General features: G+C 43.1%; 1 protein-coding gene across 5 annotated transcripts in view; it reads right to left on the bottom strand.

Annotated features, from left to right (window-relative positions):
* The window catches only part of GALM (galactose mutarotase), a 65833-nt gene extending 42026 nt beyond the window's left edge, over positions 1 to 23807 (bottom strand). The window contains exons 1-4 of one of the 5 annotated variants that reach the window (XM_070477091.1): positions 23367 to 23807; positions 11401 to 11555; positions 6867 to 7073; positions 1501 to 1582 (exon numbers count right to left, since the gene is read on the bottom strand). In XM_070477091.1, coding sequence (XP_070333192.1) covers positions 1501 to 1582; positions 6867 to 7073; positions 11401 to 11555; positions 23367 to 23556 — 634 coding nt within the window. In that variant the 5' untranslated portion in view covers positions 23557 to 23807. Of the gene's footprint in view, positions 1 to 1500; positions 1583 to 6866; positions 7074 to 11400; positions 11556 to 22910; positions 23207 to 23366 lie in introns of those variants that run through there. The other 4 variants (XM_070477097.1, XM_070477108.1, XM_020897291.2 and 1 more) reach the window with 4 other exon arrangements.
* Between the last annotated feature and the right edge of the window lie 238 nt (positions 23808 to 24045).

The following is a 24045-nucleotide window of genomic DNA, read 5'->3' as shown; positions in this document are numbered from 1 at the left end:
CTGATCAAAACTAAGTAGGATAGCATAAAATTTTATAAATATACAGAAAGAAATATGCCCTTATTTCATCACCTCGCTTGTAAGCTGCTTACCTCATTTTCTTGTCAGTCACACAACAGTAGCTGCCACTATTTTTCCCTTGCAGCTCACAATATAAGAGTTCCAATGCAATAATTCTGCATCTACCTATTGAGCCATGTCCATATCAGATAACACATGTTATCAGACCAAGGTAAATATAAAAAAACCCTGGAGCCAGGAAAATATTCAACTCTGTGATGCTAAAAAATTGTAATCAGGGAAGCTGATGAAGAAAGCATTTGTCTTTCGAGACTTCTGCTCTGCCTTCCCTTCATCCTCTACTTTTATTTTAGATTTCTTTGATGATGCTTTTAACATTCACCTTATCTCTGATTTTAACAAAATCCCAATAAGAATATATATATACTGCTTTGGGGGTAATTACTCCAAGTTAATTTCTATAACCTGCCACAAATAACAGTACCCCTGCAAGTCATCTTGTTGTCATCCATCTGTCCCCTGGAGCCAGATGGGGGTACACATATGATCTAGTACAAAATTACACCCATCAATCCTGGAGATAACACATGAACCAAGATTCCTTCTTTCTTTTTTTAAACTGAGATAACTCACATACCATTTCAAAGTGCACAGTTCAGCAATGCTTAGTGTATTTATAAGGTTGTGCAACCATCACCACTATCCAATTCCAGAATTTTCATCCCCAAAGAAATCTCATACTCATTATACCTCCCCATCTCCTCTGTCCCTAACCCCTGGGAAACCACTAATCAACTCTCGATCTCTATGGATTTGCCTACTGAACCAAGGTACTTTTGATCCCAAATAATAATAACCAAGGTGACCTCAATTCAGTTAACCCAGGAGATGCACAAACACACAGATACACACACACACACACCCATGAAATTCCTCTCTGGCAACACCTCACCTTCCCTTCTGATAGGCAGGACTCCTTCCTCTATGCCACTCCCCTGTGTTTCAGAGGTGATATACCCGCATTTGTCCTACTCAAGGTGCAAGCCATCCCACCCTTTTCTTCTTCTGTCAAAAACCATGACATGTTCTATCAGGGTCCTGCATTTGTAGGGTAATACTTAGGTAAATTCCCCTCTGCTAAGATGCTAAGAAATAACAGATTGACACTTTAGTGGAGATCTTCTGAAGTCTAAGGCTCAGCTGGGATGACCATCTGACCCAGTTTGTTTGGGACTATCTCAGCATATGCCTGTTGCCCTGGCTTAATTATTAACAGCATTCCTTCTCTCTCAAAATTGTCATGGTTTGATTGTCTAAGTACATGGTCTCCCAACCTTACCCAAAATAAATGACTAATCATGGCAACTATGGGCATTGTGTCAGGCCAACAGGGGAAATAAATTTAGGGAAATGAAGTTTTAATGTTTCTCACATTGCACCCCAGCTCTGCATTCCTATAAAAGGTTTAAATTCACCAACCTGTAGGAATCAGGACTTCATTCACAGGCAAAAAAGCATCAGCTTCTATAGTGACTTCATGGTCATATATATTTGGGGAACCCTGGGAGAGAAAAAGTAGAGAAAGAAATGAAGATTTAATGCTCAGTCTTATATATCTGCTTTACAACTGCTCTTGCAGAAATGATTTCAAGTATTGACGAAAACTTTAGAAATGTCATTTGACCGATGAGGATGACTAATATGTTCATTTAAGTTAGGTAGGTAGGGGCTCAAAATAGTAACCGATACATCTGAAAGAAGCTTTCAAGGGTGACCCCAGCATGACTTCTCTGAATGGAATGATAAAAGTGAAAAGTCAGACAGACAATGGTGGTTTGCAAGCCTTTAGGGCTTTCACTTATTAGCAGAGGGGTTTCTTCTACTCTCCTCACATCCCAGGCAAAGAGAAGAGCAAGAGTCAGTGACCTGTAACACAGGTGCTGGGTGTTCAAAGCATTGCCTGTAGGCTCACTAGGGGTGGGCCATGTCACCAATTCTCTGGCCTAGTTCCCACCCAGAAGTCCCCCACTCCCTGCCACATAGCAGAAGACTGGGAGTCAGAACTGGGGTCCCAGCTCCTCCATAAAGACAGCCTGCCCTCTTGGCAGAGTCCAAGGCTGGTACATGAAGTGTTAGTTAGTGGTCAGAAAGGCCCGGGGTCTAATCCTGGCTCCCAGTGAGTGGCCCAGGGAAGTCACTAAACCTCCTGGAATCTCACTTCCTTCAGCATAAGACTGGGCTGACACCCCCATTCTGTCCAGGGTTCTCGTGGGGAACAGTTTAGTCAAATGTGCTTGCAAACTGGAAAATACACATATATGCTTCTAAAAAGAAGGATTATATTTTAATAGCAGTATTTTTTAGTTAATTAAAAAAGTTTCATTTATTTATTTATGGCTGCGCTGGGTCTTTACTGCTGCACAGGCTTTTCTCGAGTTTCAGAGAGCTGGGCTACTCTTCAGTTGCGGTGCGAGCGCTTCTCACTGCTGTGGCTTCTCCTGTCACAGAGCACAGGCTCCAGGGCGCACGGGCCTCAGCAGTTGTGGCGCACAGGCTCAGGACTGTGGTTCCGAGGCTCTAGAGCACGAGCTCAATAGCTGTGGTGCACAGGCTCAGTTCTCTGCACCATGTGGGATCTTCCCCGGTCAGGGATCGAACCTGTGTCTGAGGCGTTGGCAGGCGGATTCTTGACCACTGAGCACCACAGCCCTAACAGCAGTGTTTTAGAGCTTCCCAGCAAAAGATGTGGGATGGAAAGCAGCTGAGGGCTTTGCTGAGTGAATGCTCAAAAGTAAACCACACCAGTTGTTTTCAGCTGGGGATGATTTTGCCCCACAGGTGTCCTGAGACATGTTTGATTGTCACGACCAGGGATAGTCATGCTCCTGGGGAAGTAGTTCTGGGAAGAGGCCCTGGATCCTGTCAAACAGCTGACCACACCCAGGAGAGCCTCCCCACCCCCACATCGAGGAATTATCTGGCCCAAAATGTCAACAGTGTTGAGGCTGAGAAACCCTGAGCTGAGGCAAATTGAAGGCTCTGCAGTTTCCTGTAGTTTCCTGTAGGCAGAGAGAGGCAGTGCGCCCTGGGGATAAACTGAAAACAGACCCTATGGTGAGATGGCCTCAGCCGCAAAGTCAAATGGAGTCATCCTGAGGAGAAAGGCCAAGATTTTAGAGGCCATGAGAATCGATGTCTACACACGACAGAGACCAGTTTATTTACACCACCAAGAGGCTCCTGTTTCTGAGGAACTAGGATTCTCTTGGGTTGTCCCAGTGGTCAGGGGTAGGAGTGGGTGGGAGACCAAGCCGGAGCAGGGGCCTCTGCCTACACCTTCTTAGCCACTTCTTTCACCCCTGACCTGACCCGGGAAGGCAGGTCCAAGATGGTAGTGGCCTGCATCGCTGCCTATAGCTGTTACAGCCTAGAAGGGTCCCTCTCCTGTGTGACTCTCCCTGTGTCATCGTCTCACGCCTCAGGCTATGAGGCCCCTCGGACTGAGGAAGAGAATTTGGGACTCTTTCTTTGGCTCTAATTATTTGTTCAATGCTCACCTCAAGGTTGAGTAGTATTCCACTGTATGAATATATCACTTGTTTACCTGTTCTCCTGTTAATAGACTTTTGAGTTGCTTTGATTTTTTCTTTTTTTTTTACTATTATGAATAGAGTGCCTTAGGAATTTCCTTTTACTTTTTTTTTTAACACTAGAGCAGGAAGAAAATGATTCCATATGAAAATCACAGACCAATACATTGAGTCCAAGATGTTGAGAAGAAGTCTAGGAGGAGAAAGAAAGGAACCCTAACTAGGCACCCACTCTCTTAATTGTTGAGTCACTAAACAGCAGTAACACTCCTTCAGTAAAGAAAGCATGCTTTTCAGTTTATGACTCTCTGACTTGGAATAATGCAATGTCTCCTCTAGTGGAATATTACTGTTGGATTATTTTCTTTTCCAGGCTGATGAAATCTTGGCAAGGAATGCTGAGTCACAAACAGAACTGAGGCCCATCTCTGAGTTCAGTGTTTGCTTTTGTTAACTTTGTTTGATTGCTACTATTTGTATTAAAAATATTAACCATTTTGAGTGCACTATGGCTTGGATGGGGGCATTAAAGACCTTTTTGTGCATTGCCATGACCACCACCTTAATTCAACTCTAATCACCTCTAGCAAGAGAGACACTGTTGGTTCCTACCCAAAAGCCATCTAACTCCATTATTAGCAAACACCCTCCTTCTCCCCTGGCAGAATACTGACTAGTTGATTCATCCTATAATGAGGATATATTGAGGGATAGGACCCCCACTTGGGCCCCAGAGAGCAAACTTTGATTTGTCTAATTCCCTTGCTGGTGATTGGGTTAAGCAGAGCATAAGACACACTCTGGCCAACAAAATGTGAGGAAAGTCTGTTGAGGAGCTTCTGGAAAAAGTTTTGCTTCTTCTTAAAAATGGAACATTAGAGTTATGAAAAAAAAGAGTAGGTTCTTTTCTAAAAATCTCTGGATGTGACTATATGAAAAGGTGACTCGTGGAGCTGTGGCAACCATTTTGTAATTATGAAGGGATAAGCCTGAAGACAAAAACCATAACACTGAAAAAGCAGAATGGAATGAAGGAAGAATTTGGGTCCTTGATAACATACCTACAAAGACATACCAGAACCATAACTATTGCTTTTCATCTCAAATTGCCCCAGGCCTGCTTTCATAGCTCTTAAGGCAAAGTTTCAGTTTTGTTTTGTTTTTTAAAAAAAGTTCACCCACTTTTGCGTTAGATAAGAAAGGAACAGCCAAAAAAAGAAAAAAAAAGAAAAAAACCCTCAACTAATCTACAATCTTCTTACCTTTTCCATTCTTTGAAAAACACCATGCTTTCCTGTCTCTAGGCCTTCAACACTCAAACTTAGAAGTGATGAGTCAAAGCTTGACCCCCCAAGTAGGATAAAACTTTGCTTGTTAAATTTAAAAGACAAACAGAAAATATATATGATGAGTTGACTGCTTTAAATATTAGGTTTTGAGCTATTTTTCCTGGGGAGGGTTTAAAACACACGATAATACTTTTCTGGTGGGGCAAGAGATGTTCTGAAAATTCAGAGAGACCCCTTGACCCCAGGCTGATTAACTGCCCAGCAACTCTTAGTGTCTGCTCTAAAGGCTGGTGGCCCTCACCCACCCCCACTCCTGAAGCTACTGGCTGTGGATCTGAGCTGTACTTACATAGACAGCACATGCAAGGGAGTTCACCCTGACCACTTTTCTGTGTGGGGGTCTGTGATCTGGGAGACTATCCAGCCTCAGGGAAAAAAAAAAAATTAGAAATACCTGTCCCTCCCAAGTCCTTGTAGTATTGGAAGGGTGGAAAATTCTGGTCAGGAGGGTCCTCCTCTCGGGTAAACAGAAAGAGCCTTAGTGAACCTTACGTCCCCATTTTGTGTCCTTCATTGGAACACACAGGCAGATGTAATACTTCACACCTAATTTCTCTATTTCTCAATCTATTCCTTTAGACCACCCCCTTGGTTACAAAATGTGGAAAACAGTGAAAAACCACCATGATCTGCTACCCACATAATACCATTAATATTCTGTGTTATTTCTGTGAAGTTTCTTTCTGAACTTATTTTTTAAAATGGGGTTTTATGCTTATGACTGCAGTCTTTTATGGCTTGTGCATGTTTGTCTTATTATTATTATTTTTTTTTGGTTTAAGATCTCAAGAAGGATGGTTCTTGAACATAAGGAATGAGCAAGTGAAGAACCATCTTTCTTATTTTCAAAGGAAGAGCTTTGGAAATTATGTAAGAACAAATTAGCTCATGCTATTTGAAAAGATTCTAGAAAAAAATCAGCATATCACCAGCAAACTCCGAAAAAGTATAAAAATGTAAGGTATTACTAGCTGGCTGTGAACATCACCTTGTGGTAGGAAATCATGCCAAAGTGATTCAAGTATAGTGAACAATGATGAGCTTCTCAGATGAAGAGAAAGTCATAGACAGAATCTAGAGTTTAGCTAAGCCTTTTATTCTGTGTCATGTAACAGCTTCCTCAATAAGCTAAAATATTACGTACGGTTGGGAGGAATGAGGTAGTTTAGAAGGAATTACCTAAGAGGGTCTCTCAGTGTCTTCACAGCACTCTTCAGGTGGGTTTGTACAGTGGGAGCACCCCGATACTGACAGCATTTCCTAAAAGGGACTGGGCTAAGTACACTTCCAAGGATCCAATGTGGAAAATGCCTTACTTAGAAGTAATTTTTAGGGGAGGGAGAGGAGTGAAACAGGGGAAGCAAATGTAAGCCCTTGTCACAGAGGAGAGGGAATTCTTTTTTTTTTAAATATTTTTATTTATTTATTTGGCTGAGCCTGGAGGATCTTCAGTTGTGGCATGCAAACTGTTAGTCGCAGCATATGAACTCTTATTAGTTTCAGCATGTGGGATCTAGTTCCCTGACCAGGGATCGAACCTGGGACCCCTGCTTTGGGAGCTCAGAGTCTTAGCCACTGGACCACCTGGGAAGTCCCAGATGAGAAGGAGTTCTTGAAATTGCTAGTTTTACCTGTCTGAACATGTGGGCAGCACAAGCTACTCAGTGTACTCCCTTCCCTATAATTTCCATTTGTTGAGCAGCTACTATGAGTCAGATGCTTTGCTGGGTGCTGTTCTTCACTCCAAGGGTGACCCCATCTCCAGAGTAATTCCATAATGGGTTAGTCTCTTCAGTCACAGCCCCCCACCCCCCACCCCCAGGTCATTCCACAAAGCTCAATGCAAGAGAGGAGAGGCAAGTGACTCTTCACACTACAGCAGGTGAGCAGAGGCAAGTTCACTTACCTGGCCGGCCAGGTTGAAGTAAGAATGATTGGTCAGATTGACCGGGGTGGTCTGACTGGCCTGTGCTCGATAGTTGACCACGAGCTCGCCGCCATCCAGCGTGTACGTCACCCAGACTTTTAACTCTCCAGGGTAGCCTTCCTCACCATCTGGACTGACCCGTGAGAACTCAACACCATTTGACAGCACCCGAGGGGTCCAGAGGACCTGGAAGAAAGTGTTTTCAAAGCTACTTAGTCACTCCAGTGCTGAGCTAAATGCCACATTGCAACATTTAAGGACAGCTTGGAACCTAAAAAGTAAAACTAGTGAGGATAACAAAACAGGAGCAGACTCTCAGGTAGAACAAACTGGTGTTGCCACTGGGGTTACTGTAAGGATAGAGGATTAAACGTACAAACATCTATGTATAAAATAAATAACCTACAAGGATATATTGTACAGCATGGGGAATATAGCCAATAGCTTCCCTTGTGGCTCAGCTGGTAAAGAATCCGCCTGCAATGTGGGAGACCTGGGTTTGATCCCTGGGTTGGGGAGATCCCCTGGAGAAGGGAAATGCTACCCACTCCACTATTCTGGCCTGGAGAATTCCAAGGACTGTATAGTCCATGGGGTCACAAAGAGTTGGACATGGCTGAGCGACTTTCACTTTCACTTATAGTAACTTTGATTTAGAGAAGAGGTTAATTTTTTTTTTTTGGCTGCACTGGGTCTTCATTGTTGCACGGGCTTTTCTACAGTTGCAGCGAGTAGGGGCTACTCTCTAGTTGCAATGTGTGGGCTTCTCATTGCGGGGGCTTCTCTTGTGGCAGAGCATGGGCTCTAGGGGTGCGGGCTTCAGTAGCTGTGGTTCCCAGGCTCCAGAGCACAAGCTCAGTAGTTGTGGTACACGCGCTTAGTAGCTCTGCAGCATGTGGGATATTTCAGCACCAGGGATTGAACCTGGGTCTTACTACTGAACCATCAGGGAAGAGCCTATAATAACTTTAAATGGAATGTAATCTTTAAAAATTATGAATCACTATGTTATACACCTGAAATTTGTACGTAATCTTCTGTGCCTTATCGAGTGCCCATTATGAGCCCAGGGACTCACTAGAAACATCACACACACTATCTTTTCTGTCTCAGGACTGACTTAAAGTGGGTACCATTATCCTCTTTTAAAGATGAGAGAGCAGAAGCTCAGAAAGGATAAACTGCTTGTTCCAGGCCACACAGCTAGTAAAACGCTGGATTTCAATCAAGTGGTCTAATCCTAGAACCTGACTCCTTATTCTACACCATCAGAGGATGAGGTAGCCAGAGACCTCCAGTCCCTTTGGGGAGCCCTGGGATCACTAGTAAAGGGGACCTTTGCTGACATGAGACCTTCATTTGTTGGGTGCTCATTAGCCACTGACCTGGTGCTTTACACAAACCATTTGATAAGGATTTGGCTGAACCAACTAAAATTACCATTTTTGTAGGTCAAAACAGTTGTGCACTCGTAATTTCATATGGGTACAACTAATATCATTACCCCCATTTTACAGATTAGCAAACTGAGTTCAGTGGTGTTAACTTGCCCTTAAAGTGGGCAGTGTTAACTCTACCTCCCACATTCTAGAGGATGGAGTAGAACCCTTTCACACTTGATGCAGTTATTTAAAGGGAAAAAAATCTTGTTTAAAGTCATACATGTAATGAGTGACAGAGCTAGGGTTCAAACTTAGCCCGACAGTCTACACTATTCCACACCTTTACTTTCAGTGAATATTTTATGCCAATCTTCATTTTCAACAGCAGAGTTGAGACCAAACACTGTCATTCCAAATAGACTTGGGAGACAGTAACTTGTGTGGGCCATAAGAGTGGCCCATGAGCCCAGGCTCTGCCTACCCACTCCTGACATGGCCTGCATCTCTCACTGACACTACATTTGCCAGGAAGTGAAGCCCGGTAGGAAGGGAGGTCTCTGCCTTCACCTACAGTGAAAGCAGCTGGTATTTGAAACAAATTCAGTGACCTTGGTAAAAAATTAATTTTACACCCTAATTATCTCCTGGAAATGGTGAACTTTTGAGACACTTAAAATATAAAACCTGGTATATGTGTGATTAAAGAAAAAGGTCAATTAAAGTCAATCCTAAAGGAACTCAGTCCTGAATATTCATTGGAAGGACAGATGCTGAAACTGAAACTCCAATACTTTGGGCACCTGATGTGAAGAACTGACACATTGGAAAAGACCCTGATGCTGGGAAAGATTGAAGGCAGGAGAAGGGGACAACAGAGGATGAGATGGTTGGATGGCATCACCGACTCGATGGACATGAGTTTGAGCAAGCTCCGGGAGTTGGTGACGGACAGGGAAGCCTGGCGTGCTGCAGTCCATTGGGTTGCAAAGTGTCAGATATGACTGAGAGACTGAACTGAACTGAACTGAACGAAAAAGGAATCCCCCAAATGGGAAATTTTATAAATAAAATATCTGAAATAAAATGGTCTTAACTTGCTACCTAGTTTTTCTCCTTTAGAGAAAGGATACAATGGAAAGATTTTTGTGTAAGTCAATATCATCAGATAAAGTGGAAAATACAATTCCTATTCACAGGAGGATTTCCCTGATTCAGTAGTTTCCAAATTTTCCTGAAAACTTCCAAATTTTTTTCTCTTGGCCTACTTACACCATTTCTAGTCCTGTCAGGTTATTCAAATTTCATTGTTAAAAAAATGTGTTGGTATAAATAAGAAAACAATTACCTGCAAACTGACAATTATGCAGTAATTGTTGAGATCAAACAAAACTGAAAACGAAGTTCATGTGATACTGCTCATGTTGCTCCATGAAAACCTAGTGTCCTAAAGCTTTCAATGGCTTCATGATTATATTCCAAGTCTTTCCCCACCCTCTGTGAGCTGTTGCACAGCCACTCTCTCAAATATCCACTTATTAAATGACATGTTATCTTTTCTTGAAGAACAATTCAACTCCAACCTCCCTAGCTGCCATTAATACCAGTTCCTGTAGCACACTTCTGGCATCTATATTATGGGGCTCATTGCCTATAACTGTTATTCATGTAACTTACTACATGATACTCACTATACTGGAGTATCAGCAATCTCCATCCTATTATGCTCCCTGGTTCACAGAAGAGGCTCAGTAAACACACGGCAGAGAAGGATATAAACACTCACTATCTTCATGTGTTTGTTCCTACAGGGCGTGCCCTGTACTTAACACCACAGAAAACTCCATGTGGAACAGAGGCCGCAGGAACAAGCTAGAACAAGGTGCTGAGGCTCCTCTGAAGACCCCTGGCCAAACAGAGCTGAAGCTAACTTCCTCTGGTTGGGGTTTGCCCATGGACCTGGCATATTCCAGAGACCCTCTGCCCTAATATTGCCAGGACAGAAGCCATCCTCTGCCTTCAGCCATCTCTGGCATGAGGAGTTTCATCATGGAGGAAAGGGGAAGTAACGGGGCTGTCTGGTTCTAAGCCACAGACAGGAAGCTGATAGAACAGGGGAAACAGAGAGTGACCAACTTCCTTCATCAGGATAGCTGGTGGTTAAGAGGTAGAAAAGAAGAAATTGTGATTGTTAATATGCCATATATGTTTCTGTCTTCTCTGGCTTTTCTCTAGGAAATAACCTGGGTGGTATAATTTAAAGGAAAGCTAACTACCAAAATTACCTCTCTGAAATTAGACTAGTAAGAGAATCACTGAGCTTAACCTGCAGACTCCCACACAACTAGGAAAGAACAGGAAGCCAGGCATTCCCACCTCAGGGAGAAGCTGTCTGATCAATTTGTTTTCCTAACCTGCTTTTCCAGGAATTCACTTACAGGATGGGAGCTGATGTGGAAAGGGAGAACTGGGGAGAATCTGACGTCATTTTGAGGCATGAGACCCTTCACTGGAAGGGTGGCCTGGATATGGCAGCACAATACATGCCAGTCGGGGTTTGGGGAAGAGCTTATAGACCGATACTAGGGGGATGTTGGGTTGGGGGTATGCCAGTGACTATGGCAGACACCAGCAATTGTAGTATAGGAATGAGGGCTTTGGGTCAGGCAGCCCAACTTATGAGTTGTGTGGCCTTTCAGGGCCTCAGATTTCTCATCTGGTGATAATACGGGGTTCTAATAAGAGTGGGAGATAATATATGCAAATGATTTGTGCAGGAAGTGGTACATATTGTCTTTAATCCACTTTTCTGTTCTGCCTAAAGTCAACTCTCTGATCCCAAAACTGTGAGACAGGCGTTCGTTTCCTGTCTTTCCTAAGTCAAAGGTTGTCATCCTTTCAGTCAGGGGCTCCCCTGCCTACTATAGTCAGATTAGCTAGAGACAGCTGGGTGCTGGAACACAGTCAGCAATCTGCGTCCCCCCAGGCCCAAACCATGAGCAGCCTCTTTCCTGGATCACCCTATCACGCATTGACTCTAGGGCCTAGGGCTGTGCCTGGCAAAGGCAAGGCATGCTTGAAGGTACTCAGTGAAGTCTGCCAGGTGAGGACACTGTGAAATGACTTCAGCTCACCTTGTCAAACCCTTTGACTCCTCCATGCAGGCTGTTGGGCCCGTTGTTAATGGCCAGTTTATACTCCTTCCCATCCAACATGAACGTTCCTTTGGCAATTCGGTTGGCCACCCTGCCAACCACAGCTCCAAAGTAGGGCTGCTTTTGGAGGTACCCTGCAAGGATATGGGATGACAGTGATTTTAAAACCTCAAACCAAAGATGAGGCTCACACTGCTGCCCACCACTTCCTTCTGAGGGCAGCTGTAAGTATCAACAACATGGGCATACCATGTGTGCATGGAAGCAGGGAAAATTGGTGTTCTTTACATATGACCCTTCCCCTTTCCAAAAGTAACTCATATTCTTTACAAACATTTTAAAAGACTAAAGCTCAGAGAAGAAACTGAAATCATCCTGATCTTCTCACTAGAGAGAACCACTGTTAATATTCTTTTTTTTTTTTTGGCTGCGCTGGGTCTTTGTTGCTGCACACGAGCTACTCGCTAGCTGCAGTGCACAAGCTTCTCACGGCAGTGGCTCCTCCTGTTGAGGAGCATGGGAGCTGGGCTCCAGGGCATGCAGGCTCCAGCAGTTGTGGTGCTCTGATTTACTTGTCCCACAGCATGTGGAACCTTCCCAGGTGAGGAACTGAACCTATGTCCCCTTCATTGACAGGCAGATGCTTAACCACTGGACCACCAGGGAAGTCCACCATTTATATTTGTATGTATATCTATATTGTTTATTTATTTTTTTTTGCTTGTTGTTTTGGCCACGTAACATGGCTCGCAGGATCCCAGTTCCCTGGTGGTGGTGGTGGTGGTGGTGGTTTAGTCGCTAAGTTGTGTCCGACTCTTGCGACCCCATGAACTGTAGCCTGCCAAATTCCTCTGGCCGTGGGATTCTCCAGGCAAGAATACTGGAGTGGGTTGCCATTGCCTTCTCTAGGGGATTTTCCCAACCGAGGAATCGAACTCAGGTCTCTTGCATTGCAGGTAGATTCTTTACCAACTGAGCTACAAGGGAAGCCCCACCAGTTCCCTGGCCGAGGATCAACTGAGTTCCTCCTGCAGTGGAAACTCACAGTCCTAACCACTGGAATGCCAGGGAATTCCCTCCTATGTAGATCTGCGTATTCCCTTTAATATTTGAGTATATGTGTGCATACGCTTTTCAAACGGGCTTCTTTCACTTAATAACATGCCATTTAAGGTTGCTCCATATATTTTTGTGAACTGATTTCTTTCTAGTACAGCATAATATTCCGTTGTCTGGATGTACCACAGTTTACTTATCCATTCACCTATAAAAGGGCATCTTGGTTGCTTCCAAGTTTTGGCAATTATGGATAAAGCTACTACAAATATTCATATGCAGGTTTTTGTATGGACATATATTTTTAACTCCCTTGAGTAAAAGCAAGGAATGTGACTGCTGGACCATATGATAAGAGTATGTTTAATCTTGCAAGAAACTGCCAACAATCTCCTAAAGTAGCTATACCATTTTGTATTCCCAGCAACGAATGACAGTTCCTGTTGCTCCATGTGCTTGCCAGCATTTGGTGTTGTCAGTGTTCTGGGCTTTGGCCATTCTAATAGGTCTCAATGTTGTTTTAATTTCCCTTTCCCTGATGACATATAATGTGGAACAAATTTCATTTGCTTTCCAGGAGCTCGAAATGTGAAAAGCAGGACTTCTGCTCAAAAATCATTTAGCTACATCTCCTTTTGACTCCTACCTTGATTCATTCAGCTGGTGTACACCAAGCCCCTACTCGTTGCCAGCCACATGCTTGGCATCAGAGACAAGGATAAATTCAACAGCAAGCTGCATCATGGACTTGCAAGAATTCTCTCAGAAGGGACAACTTTCTAGCAACAATTAATAAGCCCACACTTTTCAACCCTTGGTTTAGATGAAGAGTTTTTAAGGATTAAATGGTAAGGATAGCAGAAATGACTGCATCTAACGGTCTCTGAGAAACTCCTCAGAACAAATGGATTTTATATTACTTCCTACGTTACTAAGTGTTTTTTTTACTTCACTGGGTCTTTGTAAGAAAAAGCACAGCAACTTTTTGTTGCAGCACACAGGCTTTCTCTAGTCGCAGCACAAGAGCCTCTCCTTGAGATCCTTGGGCTTAGTCGCCCGTTGGCATGTGGGATCTTAGCTCCCTGACCAGAACCCAAGTCTCATGCATTGGAAGGTGGATTCTTAACCACTGGACCACCACATAAGTCCCTATTACTAAGCTTTTAAATCAAATCCAAATTACAAAAAGTGACAGTCCCCCAAAGTCTGAATAGGGCTAAGAAGCTTGTTTCTGAAATGCAGAAAATACTATTTTCCATGAAAAAGGGCAGTTTCTAGGTCAAGCCAAGAATGCTGGTTTAATCTAGTCAGTAACTGATGTTTGGCCACAGGTAGATAGCAGGGAGGGAACACAGCTCCACCCATCAACAGAAAATTGGATTAAAGATTTACTGGGCATGGCCCCGCCCACCAAAACAAAACTCAGTTTCCTCAGTCAGTTTCTACCATCAGGAGGCTTCCATAAGCCTCTATCCTTCTCCATCAGAGGGCAGACAGACTGAAAGCCACAGTCACAGAAAACTAACCAATCTAATGACATGGACCACAGCCCTGTCTAACTCAATGAAACTATGAGCCATGCCACGTAGGGCCACCCAAGATGGATTGGTCATGGTGGAGAGGTCTGACAAAACGTGGTCCACTGGAGAAGGGAATGGCAAACCATTCAGTATTTTTGCCTTGAGAACCCCATCAGCAGTATGAAAAGACAAAAACATAGAACACTGAAAGATGAACACCCCAGATCAGTAGGTGCCCAACATGCTACTGGAGAAGAGTGGAGAAATGACTCCAGAAAGAATGAAGAGATGGAGCCAAAGCAAAAGCAACACCCAGGTGTGAATGTGACAGGTGATGGAAGCAAGGTCAGATGCTGCAAAGAGAAATATTGCATAGAAACCTGGAACATCAGGTCCATGAATCAAGGCAAACTGGAAGTGGTCAAACAAGAGATGGCAAGAGTGAACACTGACATTTTAGGAATCAGCAAACCAAAATGGACTGGAATGGGTGAATTTAACTCAGATGACCATTATATCTACTACTATGGGCAAGAATCCCTCAGAAGAAATGGAGTAGCCATCATACTCAACAAAAGAGTCCGAAATGCAGTACTTGCATGCAGTCTCAAAAAACAACAGAATGATCTCTGTCTGTCTCCAAGGCAAACCATTCACTATCACAGTAATCCAAGTCTATGCCCCGACCAGTAATGCTGAAGAAGCTGAAGTTGAACCGTTCCATGGAGACCTACAAGACCTTTTAGAACACCCAAAAAAGAAGTCCTTTTCATTATAAAGACGTCCTTCCTGCAAAAGCAGGAAGTCAAGAAACACCTGGAGTAACAGGCAAATTTGGCCTTGGAGTACAGAATGAAGCAGGGCAAAGGCTAACAGAGTTCTGCTAAGAGAATGCACTGGTCATAGAAAACACCCTCTTCCAACAACACAAGAGAAGACTCTACACATGGACATCACCAGATGGTCAACACCGAAATCAGATTGATTATATTCGTTGCAGCCAAAGATGGAAAAGCTCTATACAGTCAGCAAAACACTACCGGGAGATGACTGTGGCTCAGATCATGAACATCTTATTGCCAAATTCAGACTTCAATTGAAGAAAGTAGGGAAAGCCACTAGACAATTCAGGTATGACTAAATCAAATCCCTTATGATTATACAGTGGAAGGGAGAAATAGACTTAAGGGACTAGATCTGATAGACAGAGTGCCTGATGAACTATGGACGGAGGTTCGTGACATTGTACAGGAGACAGGGAGCAAGACCAATCCCAAGAAAAAGACCTGCAAAAAATCAAAATAGCTGCCTGAGGAGGGCTTACAAATAGCTGTAAAAAAAAAAAAGAAGCCCAAAGCAAAGGCGAAAAGGAAAGATATACCCATTTGAATGCAGAGTTCCAAAGAATAAAATGGAGATGATAAAAGACTTCCTCATTGATCAGTGAAAAGAAATAGAGGAAAACAAAAGAAAAGGAAAGACTAGAGATCTCTTCAAGAAAATTAGAGATACTAAGGAAACATTTCATGCAAAGATGGGCTCAATAAAGGACAGAAATGATATGGAGCTAACAGAAGCAGAAGATATTAAGAAGAGGTGGCAAGAATACATAGAAGAACTGTACAAAAGAGATCTTCACGACTCAGATAATCATGATGATGTGATCACTCACCTAGAGCCAGACATCCTGGAATGTCAAGTTAAGTGGGCCTTAGGAAGCATCACTATGAAAAAAGCTAGTGGAGGTGATGGAATTCAAGTTGAGCTATTTCAAATCCTAAAAGATGATGCTGTCAAAGTGCTGCACTCAATATGCCAGCAAATTTGGAAAACTCAGCAGTGGCCACAGGACTGGAAAAGGTCAGTTTTCATTCCAATCCCAAAGAAAGGCAATGCCAAAGAATGTTCAAACTACTGCACAACTGCACTCATCTCACATGCTAGCAAAGTAATGCTCAAAGTTCTCCAAGCCAGGCTTCAACATGTGAACCATGAACTTCCAGACGTTCAAGCTGGTTTTAGAAAAGGCAGAGGAATCAGAGACCAAATTGCCAACATCTGCTGGATCATTGAAAAAGGAAGAGAGTTCCAGAAAAACATCTACTTTTGCTTTAGTGACTATGCCAAAGCCTTTGTGGATCACAATAAACTGTGGAAAATTCTTCAAGAAATGGGAAATTCCTGAGAAATGTGTATGCAGGTCAGGAAGCAACAGTTAGAACTGGACATAGAACTACAGACTGGTTCCAAATTGGGAAAGGAGTACGTCAAGGCTGTATATTCTCACCCTGCTTATTTAACTTACGTGCAGAGTACATCATGAGAAAGCTGGAGGAAGCACAAGATGGAATCAAGATTGCCGGGAGAAATATCAATAACCTCAGATATGCAGATGACACCACCCTTATGGCAGAAAGTGAAGAACTAAAGAGCCTCTTGATGAAAGTGAAAAAGGACAGTGAAAAATTTGGCTTAAAGCTGAACATTCAGATGGCATTTGGTTCCATCACTTCACGGCAAATAGATGAAGAAACTGTTGAAAAAAGTGGCAGACTTTATTTTGGGGGGCTCCAAAATCACTGCAGATGGTGACTGCAGCCATAAAATTAAAAGACGCTTACTCCTTGGAAGAAAAATTTTGACCAACCTAGACAGTATATTAAAAAGTTCCAACAGTTTACATTACTTCGCCAACAAAGGTCCATCTAGTCAAGGCTATGGTTTTTCCAGTAGTCATGTATGGATGGGAGAGTTGGACTATAAAGAAAGTTGAGCACCAAAGAATTGATGCTTTTGAACTGTGGTGTTGGAGAAGACTCTTGAGAGTCCCTTGGACTGCAAGGAGATCCAACCAGTCCATCCTAAAAGAAATCAGTCCTGAATGCTCATTGGAAGGACTGATTCTGAAGCTGAAACTCCAATACTTTGGCCACCTGATGCATAGAGCTGACTCATTTGAAAAGATCCTGATGCTGGGAAAGGTTGAAGGCAGAAGGAGAAGGGGACAACAGAGGATGAGATGGTTTGATGCTATTACCGACTCAATGGGCCTGAGTTTGAGTAATCTCCAAGAGTTGGTGATGGACAGGGAGACCTGGCATGCTGCAGTCCATGTGTCGCAAAGAGTTGGACACAACTGAATGAATGAACTGAACTGATGTAGGGTAAAGGGTAGAGAAAAAGTTTGTCCCTTTTTTCTGGGCAAGGGACTGGCCAGAATACATTAATAAACGGGGTATGGTCTTCTCCACTCCTCAAACATCCCAAGGATTCTAGCTATGACATCAACCTCAGACTGCCCAAACCTCAACAAGAGTGCCCTAAAAGTCTGATTTAAAATTGCTCAGGATTCTCAGACAAACCCTCCACACCCTGAATGACGTTCTTTTGGCCTTTTGAGGAAAATCCACACTAGTTTAATTGACGAGCACTTTAAACATCCCAAATCTTTTATATGTTTTACAATCGCTACCGGTTGTCCCAAATGAATCTCCATGCCATTTTGTGCAGTGTTAACAAAGTGAAATAGTATGTTCGAGGAGTGTGAAGGAAGATATTTGGGGGCAAAGGAAGTAAAGACGATTAAAATTATTCATTGTTCAATATAGTCAGACACAATCATAGCCAATAGCATGTTTAATCATTATCTATTTGTTTCAGGTGAGGAAAGAGTTCTAGAGAGGTTAAATAATTTGCCCAAGGTCACAGAGCTATAAGGGACAAAGCAGAGAATTTAAACTAGGAATCCTTAATGCTTCTAAAAGGATACTCTTGGGCATCTGTAATATGAAACTGCAGCCTCTAAACTGGTCCCTTTTCCTCCCACCACCTCTTATAAACTCAGGTTTTCTAAAAGCACTAAGTTGATTTTTTTTCTAATCTTTTCATAATGCCTCTCACGGCAGTGATAGCTGGGTGTTGGTGGCAACTGAGGTGAAGATGAAAGGAAAAGAATTGTGTTGATTATCTGGGTAGATTATTTATACCTGTAGCTCATGAGCAAATATTCTCACCAAGGTTTTGAAAGAAGTCATAACGACTGCAAGTGGGACACGCAGATGAAAAAACATTTTAAAATATTTTCAAGGGACTTTCCTGGTGGTCCAGTGGTAAAGAATCAGCCTTCCAAACCAGGGGACATAGGTTTGATCCCTGGTCAGGGAACTAAGGTGCCGTATGCCTAGGGGCAACTAAGCCTGCATGTCACAACTAGAAAAGCCTGCACACTACAACGAAGACCCAGCAAGTCAAAAAAGAAGAAAAAAAATTTTCAATACAAAAAATGACAGAAGAAAAACCTCACAGGAGGCATTACTAATTTTTCTAGCCTATAACTAAAAGATCATATGATTTACCTCATTAGAATTCTACAGAACAAAGATCTCATTTCCTAGGGAGTATGTGAACTATTCTGACCTCCATTCGTGGCCATCATCCAAGTAGCTTACATAATCTATCTGGGAAATCAGAGAGCTCACATCTAACCTGCAAATTACAAAAGGACCATGTCTCATGGAATTATCCATGCTTAGCTCTTCCCTGTGGCTCAAAACATTTTGGGGACATAGTAAGGTGAAGATAAACCCTGACTCTGTCACATCATATTGCTTTAAACTATTTGCCTCAGTTTGTTTATATAATACTTACTCAGACATTCAAAGATTATCCAGTGAAAATCCAGCCTTCTTCCCATCCCTGAACCACAGCTACCCAGAGTTCCTTCCTCAAACACAACTTCTGTCGCCAATTTCTTAACACGGGTTTTAATACACTAGAATTGATCAAAATAGTAATATGCTGCCATTCACATTATTATGATTGAGACAATTATGCTTGTCATAATGACATATATGAAGTTCAACCCTGAAGACGGCTGAATATATCAGAAAGCCTTCCCATAATAAGAAAAAAAGAGAAGCTAAAGGCAAAGGAGAAAAGGAAAGATATACCCATTTGAATGCAGAGTTCCAAAGAATAGCAAGGAGATATAACTAAAGCTTTCCTCGGTGATCAATGCAAAGAAATAACAATGCAAAGGAAACAAAAGAATGGGAAAGACTAGAGATCTCCTCAAGAAAATTAGAGATACCAAGGGAACATTTCATTCAAAGATGAGCACAATAAAGGACAGAAATAGTATAGACCTAACAAAAGCAGAAGATATTAAGAAGAGATGGCCAGATTACACAGAAGAACTATACAAAAAAGATCTTTATGACCCAGCTAACCATGATGGTATGATCACTCACCTACAGCCAGACATCCTGGAATGTGAAGTCAAGTGGGCCTTAGGAAGCATTAATATGAAAAAAGCTAGTGGAGGTGATAGAATTCCAGTTGAGCTATTTCAAATCCTAAAAGATGATGCTGTCAAAGTGCTGCACTCAATATGCCAGCAAATCTGGAAAAAGCACTGGCCACAGGACTGGAAAAGGTCAGTTTTCATCCCAATCCCAAAGAAAGGCAATGCCAAAGAATGTTCAAACTACTGCACAATTGCACTCATCTCACATGCTAGTAAAGTAATGCTCAAAGTTCTCCAAGCCAGGCTTCAATATATGAATCGTGAATTCCCAGATGTTCAAGCTGGATTGAGAAAAGGCAGAGGAACAAGAGATCAAATTGCCAACATCTGCTGGATCATCGAAAAAGGAAGAGAGTTCCAGAAAAACATCTACTTTTGCTTTATTGACTACACCAAAGCCTTTGACTGTGTGGATCACCAAAAACTGTGGAAAATTCTTCAAGAGATGGGAATATCAGACCACCTGACCTGCCCTCTCAGAAATGTGTATGCAGGTCAGGAAGCAACAGTTAGAACTGGACATAGAACAACAGACTGGTTCCAAATCGGGAAAGGAGTACGTCAAAGCTATGTGTTCTCACCCCGCTTATTTAACTTACATGCAGAGTACATCATGAGAAACGCTGGGCTGGAGGAAGCACAAGATGGAATCAAGATTGCCGGGAGAAATATCAATAACCTCAGATATGCAGATGACACCACCCTTATGGCAGAAAGTGAAGAAGAACTAAAGAGCCTCTTGATGAAAGTGAAAAAGGAGAGTGAAAAAGTTGGCTTAAAACTCAACATTCAGAAAACTAAGATCATAACATTCGGTCCCATCACTTCATAGAAACAGTGAGACACTTTTTTTGGGGGGGAGGTGCTCCAAAATCACTGCAGATGGTGACTGCAGCCATGATATTAAAAGACGCTTGCTCTTTGGAAGAAAAGCTATGACCAACCTAAACAGCATATTAAAAAGCAGAGAAATTACTTTCCCAACAAAGGTCCACCTAGTCAAAGCTATGGTTTTTCCAGTAGTCATATATGGATGTGAAAGTTGGACTATAAAGAAAGCTGAGCACCAAAGAAATGATGCTTTTGAACTGTGGCGTTGGAGAAGACTCTTGAGAGTCCTTTGGACTGCAAGGAGATCCAACCAGTCCATCCTAAAAGAAATCAGTCCTGAATGCTCATTGGAAGGACTGATTCTGAAGCTGAAACTCCAATACTTTGGCCACCTGATGCATAGAGCTGACTCATTTGAAAAGATCCTGATGCTGGGAAAGGTTGAAGGCAGAAGGAGAAGGGGACGACAGAGGATGAGATGGTTGGATGGTATCACCGACGCGATGGACATGAGTTTGAGTAGGCTCTGGGAGTTGGTGATGGACAGGGAAGCCTGGTGTGCTGCAGTCCTTGGGGTCACAAAGAGTCGGACAAGACTGAGTAACTGAACTGAACTGTACCCTCATAATGACATATATGAAGTTCATCCCTAAAGATGGCTGAACATATCAGAATATCGTACTTGATATTCTAAACACTTCTTTGTCTTTTCAAAATAGCTTGCTTTCCTTTTTAAGTAAACAGTTAAATTATCTAAATTACAGCATAAGGTTGAAAATGTTTCTCTTGATCCAGCACCTGGAATACTTCACTTTATTTTGCTGTGCCACATAGCTTGCAGGATATAGTTCCCCGACCAGGGATGGAACCTGTGTCCCGCCCCTCCGCCCCACACTTGCCAGTTGGAATGGAAGCTCGCAATCCTAACTACTGGACCACCAGGGAATTCCCAGTATCTAGAATATACTTTAGATGCTTTGATTCGACCTGGCATTTTGTGGTGCCAGTCATGGATGCTGACAAAAGAATGCCATTTAACTCTCTCAAGATATGTTAATAACATGGGTGGGGGGCAATACAGTCAATAAAAGCTAGATCACTGTAATCTAAGGGGATCTATTTCTTTTCCTCCCTTTTAAGAACATTTGATGATAATACTTTCTTTCATCTAGATTCTCACAAAACTCAGAGACTCACAGAGACAACGTATTCAACATTACTGCACTCACAAAATTGGCACTTCTATGCCTACTAAGAATCTGGTGCTTCTCAGGTGCCATATCATCATCATGGCACACTTTTCGAACGAATTGTGCAAAGATGCCTTTTGTTTTAAGATCCATGTGACTTATATCAGAACTGAAATTAGGAACTTTCCTGGTGGTCCGGTGGCTAAGACGCCACTCCCAATACAGGGGACCCAGGTTTGATCCCTGGTCGGGAAATACACCCCACAAGACACAACTAAGAGTTTGCATGCTGCAACAGAGATCAAAGATCCCGAGTGCCACAACTAGGACCCAATAAAACAAGCAAATAAATATAATTAATTAAAAAATAATTAAAACTATTAAGAAATGAGTGTGTGTACGAGTGGGGAAAGGGGAGGGGAGGGTAGCTACCTCCTGAATGGTGATAAGGCAGAGATGTAAACGAGGTGATAAAAGCAGACACCACTTATCATCTCCAGTGCTTTATAGGCTCAGAAATTCTAGGTCATCTATCCAATACTCCTTGGACTCCATGGGCAATTTTGCACCAGTTAAGTAATCTCTGTGATTCTGTTTCCGCCAAGCAAATGGTTATGCTAAAAGAAAGATGACTCAGCAAAAGTGATTCTAAAGCATTCTCTTTTGTCACTTGTCAACTCTCTTGTCTTCTGACTCTGAAGACAGGAGATAGGAACACCCACCCCAGAAACTGAAAGGGATGTAGAGAGTAACGGGACAGTGGAGCTGATTTTCCCAGCCCCTGCACATTCCCACCGCTGAGTCTCCTATAATAGGCTTGCTGAAATTACCAGAGAAATTCTGCTGAATGTTACCTACACCTTCTTCAAGCCAAGCTGTGGAGGCTCCAAGGCAATTAAAGACAACCCACCAGAGGGCAAGGAATAGAATCCCCAGGAATATTTAGAAAACATTTTTGTTAAGGAAATGAAGAGCCAATTTCAGTCTGCTAAGGGAAAACCAATTCTGTTTTCTGTTGACCTCATCCTGGACTATGTTGCTGAAGAAGCAAACAGACAGAAAGACACACACCTAAAGGAAAACCTCAAACCTCCTCTCTAACAGATTTTGTCCACACGCTTACCACTGAGCAGAGAATTAATTCTCAAGCAATTGCCCTTTGCTAACTTTCCTTCGATCTCTTTTTCTCTCTACTTATTCACTGTGCCAAGAGACAGCAAGCCCTATGTACATTTTCCTTTGCCCCAAGAAACTGCAGTGAAGTTGCAGTTTTAATTACTTGTTTATGCCATTATTTGGCTAAGGTCTATCTCCACATCTAAACTGCAAGCTGCATGAGGGTGGGGACCTGTCTCCTGGAATGAGATAACTGAATCAACAATGATTGAATGCATGAATTAATACACGTTCTTAGCTGTCATGGATTCCTGCAGAATAAAATCCACCCCAGTTATAAGGAGACTCATTTCTCGACAGCAAGTTGGTCTTCCATGTTCTTCCAGTACACGATTATTGATTAGCCAGGGGGTGCGGGACACCAAACTCCACAGAACAAAGTAGATAAGCTTCTGCACCCGCTGAGCTTACCTTATGGAGCATTTCTGAAACAAGCAGACCTCAAAGAGAATCTGATCAAGAAGAAAGGAAGTAGAAGACGCAAGTCTTTGATTTTTTTCCCCCCTTCTTCAGAAACGGCCAGAGAAAGAGCTGGGAGCCACACCCGCTCCAGCCTGTGTGTCTCCTCTCCCGCCCTCTGAGATCAGGCGGTTCAAAGATCGCTCCAGAGTTGCTGCAGTTTTATCTTTCCCTCAACTGACTTTTTAATTGAGGCAAAGCCTGAAAGTATAACCGGAAGCTAAGTGCTACGGCAGTTTCTGTTCACTCTGTCTTTAACACTGGATCGCAACACACTGAGTCGGCCGGATCCCAGCGGTCACAAGCTCGGTACTTCCCCTCGGTCGCCGCATCCCAGGCTGCTGGTGTGGGGCAGTGTGCGCGCCGGGCCTGGGGCCCGTCCGCAGCCCGGGGCGGCATTCAACCCACCTTCCAACTCGTCAAAGCCGAGCACCACATCTGAGGCTCTGCCCTGCCTGTCTTTGACCTCCAGGGCTGTGATGGTGCAGCCCCAGGAGATGATGTCCACTCTCAGCTGGTCTGACTGCAGCTGGAACTTCTCCACTGTCCCTGCTCCCAGGGGCAGGTCTCCAAACACGGCTCTGGTCACCGAAACCATGCTGAGCTCAGGGTGTGCCGCTGCTCCAAGCCCTTCGAACTCCCGCCGCTAACCCTGGAGCGGCAGAAATTTACTGGAGAAGGGGCGGGACGGCTCACACTCCTCCCCTTTCTTGCCTGGATTTAAGGAGTGACCACTCCTGCAAAAAAATATCCTCTGGGACTTCTCTAAATCACTCCTCTGCCTGAGGGAAGGCAAAGTTTCCAGCTAGGCTGGCAAGTTCCAGTCAGTTCTTTTCCTTTGGACCTCTGACTGCATTGCATGTTGGGAATGGTAGTTTTTGGAATGTGAAATTGCATTTTGGGGCCTGTAGTCTTTCTAAACCGAAATCCTGACTGCAACGTCCTACGTTTTTCGGGCACGAGGTTCTTAACAAGCAAAGATTCATCCGTTAATGGTGGCTGACTTTCAGATAAGACGCTGAGAATTGAAGAGATGAGAATTAGGAATAGTGAGGGGAGGAAATCTTGGGGGGAAATTTTGATTTTT

The sequence above is a fragment of the Odocoileus virginianus genome, chromosome 2 (assembly GCF_023699985.2).
Source record: "Odocoileus virginianus isolate 20LAN1187 ecotype Illinois chromosome 2, Ovbor_1.2, whole genome shotgun sequence".
Taxonomy (NCBI): domain Eukaryota; kingdom Metazoa; phylum Chordata; class Mammalia; order Artiodactyla; family Cervidae; genus Odocoileus; species Odocoileus virginianus.
This window is presented reverse-complemented; position numbering and strand designations above follow the sequence as displayed.